The 10,841-nt window shown below is 35.2% G+C and overlaps 1 protein-coding gene across 1 annotated transcript; it reads right to left on the bottom strand.

Annotated features, from left to right (window-relative positions):
* Positions 1-333: 333 nt before the first annotated feature.
* grk5 (G protein-coupled receptor kinase 5) lies at positions 334-10,549 on the bottom strand (the record flags this gene model as incomplete). Its single annotated transcript, XM_081353953.1, has 16 exons — positions 334-390; positions 2,636-2,812; positions 2,900-3,037; positions 3,111-3,251; positions 3,540-3,748; positions 4,732-4,821; positions 5,552-5,589; positions 5,742-5,932; positions 6,862-7,002; positions 7,100-7,163; positions 7,253-7,345; positions 7,425-7,522; positions 7,973-8,050; positions 8,471-8,583; positions 8,763-8,861; positions 10,498-10,549. The coding sequence occupies 16 exons, from the start codon at positions 10,547-10,549 to the stop codon at positions 334-336; spliced, it is 1,779 nt and encodes a 592-aa protein (XP_081210079.1).
* Positions 10,550-10,841: the final 292 nt, after the last annotated feature.

Below are 10,841 nucleotides of genomic sequence, written 5' to 3'. Positions count from 1 at the left end.
CCATTGCTGTTTTCATACATGAGTGTTTTGTGAGATTTCTGCACTGAAATTGAATTTCAAAATTCAACATTTATTTATGCAACAACCAAACACAATTTTCACAATGATTTTCTCTTTTATTTACAAATTGAGCATACAAAGCATCTTAAATCTTTTTTTGTAATATGAAAACGTAGTCCCAAACCCTGCAGATGGTAGCTGCTAGGGTTTGTGACAGTAAATTTACACAATGTCTTTTCAATATTATTTAAACAATGTCTCTGAATAACCTCTCCAGTGATGAAGCCATCGTTTCTTTAAAAGATAAAAAAGTAAATCAGCCTTTTCCAGTCCTTACAGCTCTTCTGCAGATAAGCAGCGATATATTGGTTCGGCCTCCTGACCCCTGTGCTACAACAATAGAGATACAAAATAAAAGGTGTTTTTATTGTCATACGCACATTGCATTTTATATGTAAATTACATGAATATTCCAGGTTATTGAATGAAAATGACATCTGAGCTGTTGATGCTGTATTTGATTCTTTAACCGTTATTTTTGAATTGGATCTTTTTGATGAATCGGTTGATCCGATTCACAAGATCTATTCACGCATCAGATTAGACTGATTTCAAACTCACGGACTCGATTGATTATCAGGGTAAAATTATGACTTAATGTGCGGTTTACCGTTGTTTGGAGATTTTAATAAAGTCATTAAAATAGGAATCCACGCTTGAGGGCGAAAGATTTTCCAACGCAAATTCGCAAAACTTTTTTGACGAATTCGACGCGTTAACTAACCAGAAAGCTGCGTGGTTGGAAACGGTTAAAAAGTTATATTTTAATTTGTATGTATTTATGGGCGGATCTTTTGTAAGTACTTTAGGTAATAATTTAGCTGAAAGTCGTTTTAAACACAAGTAAATTATTTTTGCGGTTGTTAGCAGGCTAACTTATACGTCGCAAGTTAACATGGTAACGTTAATTGTGGGATGTCTAGGAAATGTATTTATAACCCATTACACACACCTCAGTGCTTAAAGTACCTTCAATAGTTAAGTTATTCATCTGAAATATGCAAACCGCAGTATGCTTAATATGCTCCAGAGGCTAGCCTGTTTAAACTGGAGATGCTTGTGAATAAATTGACAGCCTATCTGTGAATCTTCAACATGTTTGTCATTTCATTGACAAATGGAGAGCTATTTTTGGAGCCTTGTAATCAAAATAACTTCCCCCTCCCTCTTGCAGTGACATATTTACTCTGATCTTTTCTCTGAGGACAACTTGTCACTCACATTATATCCACTTCCAGTGAACTCCAGATGGACAAAAATAAGTCTGGCCCTAAAAAATGTTCTCGCAGGAGAAGCTGTTTCTATGGAAGCTTGTTTCCGCCACCGAATAAAACAATTTTAAATATAATTGCGACTTTTAATCTCACAATTGCGAGTTTACATCTCGCAATTATGACTTTTTTTCTCAATAAACTCACAATTGCGAGATATAAAGTCAGAATTACGAGACATAAACTCGCATTTGCGAGATATAAAGTCAGAATTGCTTGACATAAAGTTGCAATTATATGTTATAAAGTCAGAATTGTGTGATATAAAGTTACAATTGCTTGTTATAAAGTCAGAACTCAAGTCAAACTTGCAATTCCGAGATATAAAGTCAGAATTCCGAGATTTAAAGTTATAATTATGTGTTATAAAGTCAGAATTGTGTGATATAAAGTTGCAATTGTGTGTTATAAAGTCAGAACTCAAGTATAACTCACAATTCCGACTTCTTTTCTCAATAAACTCACAATTGCGAGATATAAAGTCAGAATTGCTTGATATGAAGTTGCAATTATATGTTATAAAGTCAGAATTGCGTGATATAAAGTTACAATTGCTTGTTATAAAGTCAGAACTCAAGTCAAACTTGGAATTCCGAGATATAAAGTCAGAATTACGAGATTTAAAGTTATAATTATGTGTCATAAAGTCAGAGAATTGCATGATATAAAGCTGCAATTGCATGTTATAAAGTCAGAACTCACGTATAACCAGAGACAATTTGTATAACTCACAATTCTAACTTCTTTTCTTAGAATTGTGAGATATAAACTCGCAAATGCGAGTTAAAAAGTCCAATCCTGAGGGAAAAAAATACTTTTTTTCAGAAGTGCGATTTTATATCTTGCAAAGCTGACTATAACTCACAATTGCGAGTTCATATCGCATAATTCTGCCTTTATAACTCGTAATTGTGAGTTTATATCATGCAATTCTGACTTTATCACACGCAATTGCGACTATATCATGTAATTCTGACTTTTTTCTCACAATTGCGCGTTCGTACCATGCAATTCTGAGGAAAAAAGTCAGAATTGCGAGATGTTAACTCGCAGTTGCAAGAAAAAAAGTCAGAATTATGAGATAAAACCTTGCAATTACCTTTTTTAAGTTTTTACTCTGTGGCGTAAACAAGCTTCTATACATTTCACTCGCATATACAATCACAACAGGGTAGAAAAGACTTCCGTTTCATGCCGACTTTAAATTGTAAATGACCTGGAATACTGTCATACTGTAGTTAGTCATAGGGTAGTCACTGTCATAGGGTAATAAAGTGCAATGTTGTCATTTAAGGGCTCCTTACTCGTCTCCTGAAGATTCTGTTCAGCAGCCCTTGTCGAGTGTATTCTGGAGGACTATGATTGGAGAACTGAGTCTCCAAGCCGTTCTGCGGGATCATCACGCTACGGTCCAGATCGGGTGTTCTTGTTCCACGTGGCCCAAAAACATTCAAGTCCTTGAAACACTCTGTCTCAATCATCTAGATGAATTTTATAAATGCATATATGAACAGTTAATATAACAGAAACATAAATATACATTGCTCTTCTCTAGGTTTGTTCCCTACCTCATTCTGCCAGGGCACAGGCACGCTACCTGTGTTAAACTTGCCGTAGAAATTATCATCGACCTGATCAAGGATCACTCCTTTAACCGTGGAGAACTGATCGATGTCCAGGATGTCCGCGCAGTAAACGGCTCTCGGCTGGTGGAGAGAAGAAAATCTGATGAGAAATGAACATCACAGGATTGATTTCAGGTGAGAAACAGACACTCACGTCAGGGACAAAAGGTGGCGGCATCCTTCCAGCCTCAAGTCTCGTGAAGTTGATGTTCGTAAAGAACGAATGACCTTTGATGGCCTCTGCTCCTTGCCTGAACTTGCAGCCCAGTCGCTCCTTTGGGTTTTTAGCCAGGAGCTAAATTGAAAAAAGAATGTTTAGTATTCCTTTTGAATGGACGGGGTCAGCCCTAAGTTCCCACAGCCCTATGTTCCCACATTTCTAAGAAATTTCTTTTTTACGATTTGTCTAAACCCCAGTTACGGGTAGGTTTAGGGGTGGGGTCAGGGGTAGGCTATTTGTGGGAACATAGGGCTGTGGGAACATAGACATGCTCCCGAATGGACAGTAAGACCTAGATTAGATCAGATCGTTTCAGAAGAAGATTGCACGTATTCAGCAGAGCGCTGTAAAATGTGGCCTCACGCTTTTGCAGATGGATGAGGTGTCCTCGTCGAACTTCTTTCCGTACTGCTCGATCGTCTCCAGAACTCTTCTTTCCATCTCATGTCTAGGCAGCCGTTCCTTGTGGTCGCGGAACGGAGGTTTTCCGGCCGTCATCTCGTAGATGAGACACCCGAGGCCCCACCAGTCCGCACTAAAACTATAGTATGTGTTTGTGATGACTTCTGGTGCTGGGATGTGAAAAATAACAGGGAGAGAAAAATAATTAAAATATATATATTTTGCATAAAGAAAATTAAGAGGTTTTTTTTTGCATTGTGACATTATTTTAATAATAATTAAAAAAAATTCCCCATGTTATTATTACATTAAATCCAAGCAAACTCATTCTCATAATCTTTTATTAATCTGTAAAGCATGCACTATCATAGAATTTGTCATTCTGCATTTATGCTGAATTAAAAAGATATATAACAATCTAAAAAGTGAAACACCTGGGCATATTCATGTTAAATTTGGAAATAAAGTCAGAATGAAAATCTTAATGATTCTAATATATATATATATATATATATATATATATATATATATATATATATATATATAATAGATATAGATATATATATACTACTGTTCAAAGGTTTGGGGTCAGTAAGATTCTAGTTTTTTTAAAGATATTAATATATTTATTCAGCAAGGATACATTAAATTGATCAAAAGTGACAGTAAAGACGTTTCTAATGTTACAAAACATTTCTATTGCAAGTAAATGCTGCTGTTTTAAACTTTCTATTCATCAAATAATCCAGATTTTTTTATCATTGTTTAAATATGAAGCAGTACAACTGTTTTCAACATTGACGATAATCATAAATGTTTCTTGAGCATCAAATCATCATATTAGAGTGATTTCTGAAGGACCATGTGACACTGAAGACTGGAGTAATGATGCTGAAAATTCAGCTTTGATCACAGGAATAAATTACATTTTACTATATATTCAAATAGAAAACAGTTACTTTAAATGTTAATATTATTTCACAATATTACTGTTTTCACTATTTGTGTTCAAATAAATAAGGGCATAACTTCTTAAAAAAAAATCTTACTGACAAACTTTTGATTGGAGTAGTGTATATAATATTTTTAAATGTCTAATACGATTTACAAAAACTGCTGTCATGTTGAATATCTATGAAGATGATTTACATACCCATGTAACCCACAGTTCCCACTCTTCCCTTCACGAGTCTTTCTTCTGGCAAGATTACGGCGAGTCCCAAATCAGAGATCCGAATGTGACCTGTCAGATACAGGGAAAGGATAAATATTTAACAGGAAAAGGAACTTTTCACAGTTTTTAAACCACTCTAGGCTATTTTCCTAGAACTATTTTCCTGATCCAGGCTTCCTTACTGAATACCTGGAAGGAAAAAATCCTGAAAAGGAGTTCAGATGCAGAAGCCTCTGAGTGCCATCTGAAAATTTCTTCTAGAATGATCATTTTTATCAAGCTCGTATATTTAAGTTCAGTCATTTCACTTTAATGACAATTAATAGGTCATTTTCATTGCTAAAGTGAAATAAGTGAACATAAAGCTTGATAAAAATGATCATTCTAGAAGGAAATTTCAGATGGCACTTAGCACTTTTGCATCTGAACTCTTCATATACATTTTCACCAAAACATTTGACAAAGATCTTTCAGAATTTAAGCGCAGATAAACACTTTATCTTATGCGATAGCGTTCTCACTTTTATAATCATGATGCAAGAGTCCAAAAACTTTTTGAGCAACAAAAGTAAAAGTTTTCTATGCAACCCACTTTGACGTGCTTTCATTTCCTTGTTTATGATACAAATGTCATTTTGAAGAAATGTTTCCTGGTGAAGATTAAGAGAGTTGATTATGCTAAAAATAGAAAGTAAGGGGAAATTTGAGATCCTGAAGTGAATGTTACAAAGCTTGTATGGGCAGTAATTATAATGTCGTTTTTTTTTTTTTGTTTTTTTTTATGAGGAAGTGCACATACCATTATCATCCAGTAGAATGTTTTCTGGCTTTAAATCTCTGATTGAAATGAAACAAAACACATGTAATTATGAGCGAAGCTAGATCTGTTTAATTCGATTTCTGGAAAGTATTTCAGGTGGCTATATATAATCTGCAACTGCATCCAGCCCATTAGAAGTCAAACAATGGCTCTCGGTTTTATGGCCTACCTATAAACAATGGATTTTTTATGAATATGGTCCAGCCCGCAGAGGATCTCAGCAGCATAAAACTGCACTCTGCCTTTGTCGAGCCCCTCTGTGCCCATGTTATAGATGTGAAACCTCAGGTCTCCTCCGTTCAGCAGCGACAGCACCAGGCAAAGAGCCTCTTTTGACTCGTATGCATATGCTAAACTCACCTAACATATTCAAATAAACACACAGACAGCCAATTTACACAAAACCAATCACATTTACAGTGCAATAAATATAAATATGATGTAAACATATTCAGTACTGTGCAAAAGTCTTTATTTTTTATTAATAAAAACAGGTTTTAAGCCAGTTATTTATATATTTTGCTGTAGTGTGTCAGTAGGAAATCTCAGTTTACTTCTACAAACATTCATTTTGCCATTAATTGTAATAATACAGTGAGATTTTTGTATGCACAAGGAGTCTGACAGCAGACGGTCTGATCTGATCTCGCCATCATCGAGTCCGTCTGTGATTACATGAAGAAACAAAAAACTGAGACAGACTAAATCCAGAAGAACTGCGGGAACGTCTCTGAGATGCTTGAAGAAACTGAGGTCAGACTCCTTGTGCATACAAAAATCTCACTGGATTATTACAGTTATGGCAAAATTAATGTAACCTGATATTTCCTACTGAAACACTACAGCAAAAGATATAAATAACTTATTTTGCATAAAAATATTATTTAATATTGATATCAAATATTTCTTTATTTTTTTGGTGAAAACACTGACATTCCTGAGACTTTTGCACAGTTCTGTATATAAGGGAAAAAGAAACTATGTTTTGCTTAAAGAAATTCATTTTTACTACCTGAAAAATATAAATATATTTTTTGCATTATACTCGAATATATACTACCATGATATATATGTTTATAGATATATGTGTCTATATACACACACATACATACAATATAGTATATATATATAGAGATACAATCTTCTTTCTAACTTATGTTTTTTATTTCTGAGTGAAATATGACCTGGATGTGTCTTGACCAGTTTTGTGAGTTTCACCCAAGCAGAAATAGTCATTTAAGCATGAAGTTTTACGTCAAACAGTTGCTGATAATAATCATAATTCTCACCACAAATCTGCTGTTGAGCCGTTCTAGAATCAGTTTCTCATTGAGGGCCATGGCTTCCCCCCTTTGCTTCTTAACTCGTTTCTTCTCCAGTTTCTTACACGCATACATTTTCCCTGATGCCCGGACCTGACACGCACAAACCTATAATGAGAGGCTTCATGTTACCTTCCCACGTTTTCCTCTTCATTTCTAATATAAGCTTCTGTGGACATGATTATCTCTACTATTGAGCTCTTACCTCTCCAAACCCACCCTTTCCCAAAACACGGTATTCTCGAAATGTATCTCGGGTGATTGGGCGTCTGCGGGGATGAAAGCGATGTCACATTCAAAACACAAACAGCATTGCTTTAAAATGATTGAAAAAATCCCACATCTGGCCCACACTAACCTCTCAACCATCTTCCACTGCAGGAATCGGTCAAAGTACATGCTTTTCTGATACTCTGCAAATGGAGCTCCGCTCAGATACTCATGAAGTGCCCTGCAAGACCCAATAAATGATCAACACATCAGTGCTCACGGACACACACGCACAAAGACGCATTGATCGTGGAACTGACTTTTGGCAGTTGCTGAAGATATCTCCCGAAGCTTTGAGCTCCAGGTCTCTGCTGCACTCCTCGAGCTCTCTGTGGACAATCTCCCGCACCCTAGAAGACTGAACACATGCACGACGTCATGAAAACGCTTTCCCAGCTAACAGAGAATGTTCTCGGAACGTTCTGGCAAGGTTCTCACAGCCTTATGAAAAAACGTTCCTCCAGTAACGTTAATAGAACGTTCTTTCAGAGTTATCTGGTCTTTAATAATGTTTTCAAAACGTGTTTCTATTATTATTAGTTGGGCATCCGTCTAACGTTATTTAAATGTTAATGTTCAGAGAACATTCGAAAGTAACGTTCCAATAATGTTGGAACATTTTGAACATTCAGAGATACTTTTGATACGTTTAACTTAATGGGCAAAACGTTCTTATAAAATATTTTTGTTAGCTGGGTTCTTTCATGTGAAACACTAACCCTAATTTGCACTGTTTTCTAACTGCAGATATGAAGTTTTGATTATCAGATTGGGAGTGGAGAGGAAGGAATGAAGCATGTCTCAAGACCTGTGAGGTGAGATATTTTGTGACGAGTTGTTTGCCAAAGTTCCTTCTCTTGTCATCCGGTGTGACCTCATATTCCACCTGAAAGAGCACAAACAGAGTATTCATTCACTATAATCTATAATTCATTCGCTCAATAATAATCAATAAACATGCAAATTGCATTTCACGAAATGATAGCCTGACAAATACACTTTAATAAAAATTTAATAATAAGTTGTAAATAAAACAAAGTCTTTCTACTTCAAAATTTCATGTTTATTTCAATGTGGTACTTGCCATTTCTTTGTAATTATTTGTGAAATTTACAAATGTTACAAATTGGAACGTTACTTTTTTTTACTATTTAATAAGATATATTGCTATTTCAGTTTTATTTTGATTAATTGTACAGGTCTGTTTATTTATTTTAATATGTTACATTTGATTTAATTAATTATTCGCGTTTCATCAACTCACTAACCCAGAGTGGGAAACCCAGTATTAGACAAAAGATAATACCGTTTCATCCAAGAGGTTAACGCAATGCTGCAGATCACAATCAGTTGCACAGAAAAGGCGGAACAGTTGATTTCCGATGGGCTGTTTCACACACAGGCTGTAATAGTCTCTCTCTGGAAAACAGAATGAGTCATGATTTATTGAAATTAATACAGTGCACTCCAGGGAGTAGAGGCAAAAATCTTAAATGACAGGAGGATATTATCTTTACAGTATTCATTTCTAATATTGACATCTTTGCTGTGTATAAAGTATTTAAAAAAAGCAATTCCCCAACTTTTGTCCTTCTCACCAATGCTTTTCTCCAACTGTATGCACTCATTTATGTGTGGGAAACGCAGAAATTCCCTCCATTTTCGACTCCTTCCTTTGCGGTTCGCACCATTACCAACTGCACAATGGAAGAAAGAGAAAAACTGTTTCCAAAAAGAGTTTTACAGCCTAATATGAGAACCCCATTCTGGTGCTTTAAAGAACCCAAAAATGAATCAAGTTCAGAAATGCATGATAGTCCATTAGATGTCCATTCAGAAATTATTGTTATTATTTAAAACCGGATATTTGGAGATCATGAAATAACACAGGAATTGTGTTTCCGTGAAATTACACATTAAACAAAGTACATTTAATAATTGGGTTTATGCATGTGTTTATTTATTTAATCTCATTTAGAGTACTTTAACAATCCATATTGTGTGCTCTTGAAATGTTCAGAAATCAAAAAATGCTGTTGATTACTATTGATGCAGCTCATAACAGAAGGACTAGAAGGATTTATGTTTATTATTCTATCAAGGTTATGTTGATAAAAGGTTAGACGTGCAATGCAGGTACTAGAAATGTGTGTGTTTGCGTGTGAGTGTGTGTGTAAAAATAGATGCTTTATTAATCACGTGTGTGTTTGTGTAAAAATAGATGCTTTCTTAATCAGATTTGTGTGTTTGTAAGTGTGTGAAATGTTTGAATGACGGTTTGTTGACAGTAAAACTGCAGAGAATCCATGGCATCCTCTACTATATGAGCCTGCTCTAAAAATAGCAGTAAGAATGAAGCTCTAGGTCTGGGATGACCGATATCAGATTTGAGACGCCACACCTGTACTGTTCAGAAAACCAAAACATGCAAAATTATAGCTTCATAATGCTAGAAAGTCTTCACTTGGACAGTTAGTGCTGAAGACACTTGAAAAGTTGACAAAACATGACAGGTTTTGCTTATTTTGAAACAGCAACTAAAGCTATTTTTAGAGCTCAGATTAGTGGAATAGCAGGTATTGCTGACAGGCTGTGAATCACAGCTAAAGAAGTCAGACCTGTTTGTGATGCAAGCCCCGCAAAGGCTTTGTGTGTCTGGTTTTGTTTTGAGGTCAGAGTATTTCAGGTTAGAGGCGCAGGACAAACGAAAATATGTTGAATGAGCTGTTTCTTTTGCTCACAGCCACTGAAGAACAGGGAACTAAAGCGAACATTAAAACGTGTTTTTCCCAGCGTTTTTTAATTTCTTTTTTTATAGGTATTACAGTCTTTGCAATCCTTAAGCATAAAATATACTTAAGTTGACAAGTATATCTAAACTTTTTTTTAAACCAAACATCAATATTTTAGGATTAAATTAGGTTCAAAGTTCCAGTATGTGAGTTTTTTATTACTGTTTTGTCTTCAAATACGTTTTTAAAAGTATACTTATATTGCTTAGTCTCTCATAAAAGCATAATCATTTTAAAATACTGTTTAAAATTATTTTAAATGTTACACCACAGGACATGTCAGCTACCCTAAAGCATTTCAACTACCCCTAAAATGAGGTTTGAATCAGTTTCATTAATTTTGTACTTTTCACATTAACTAATGTCAAAGAAACAACACAAAAACAACTCACAATCCTTCCCTACAATCACATTCAAATGTTTTATCTCAGCACATATGTTATGACAACAGTATTTCATATACTGATTTAATGTTTTAGTTTTTTCTTAAAAATCCATTTTTATCACATGTAAGGAAAAACAGGCGAATAAATATTCTTACCCTCTCGTGCTTTTATGAGTGCACTGTTTGCAACCATTGATTCAATCTCCATTTCTGCAGTGTCATCCGATGAAAGTCAGTTGAAAGTTGGGAATTCTGCATTTAAAACTGATTTTAATTTGCACTGAATCATCACAAATTTAGTGAGGTAGAAATGCACTCAATTGAGATAACTTACATCTCCGGTGCATGCTATCAGAGTGAAGCCTTCTCTGACAAATGACAGCTTAACTTTCTTGTTCTTGTGTTGCCCAATCTTGTTTCACCTGTACAGGTGACCTGACAGGTGATGCTTTGGATGCCACAGACGCATAGTGACGTTACTCTTTCCGGGAGGATTTAGC

Source organism: Scardinius erythrophthalmus, assembly GCF_964197995.2.
Source record: "Scardinius erythrophthalmus genome assembly, chromosome: 23".
NCBI lineage: Eukaryota > Metazoa > Chordata > Actinopteri > Cypriniformes > Leuciscidae > Scardinius > Scardinius erythrophthalmus.
This window is presented reverse-complemented; position numbering and strand designations above follow the sequence as displayed.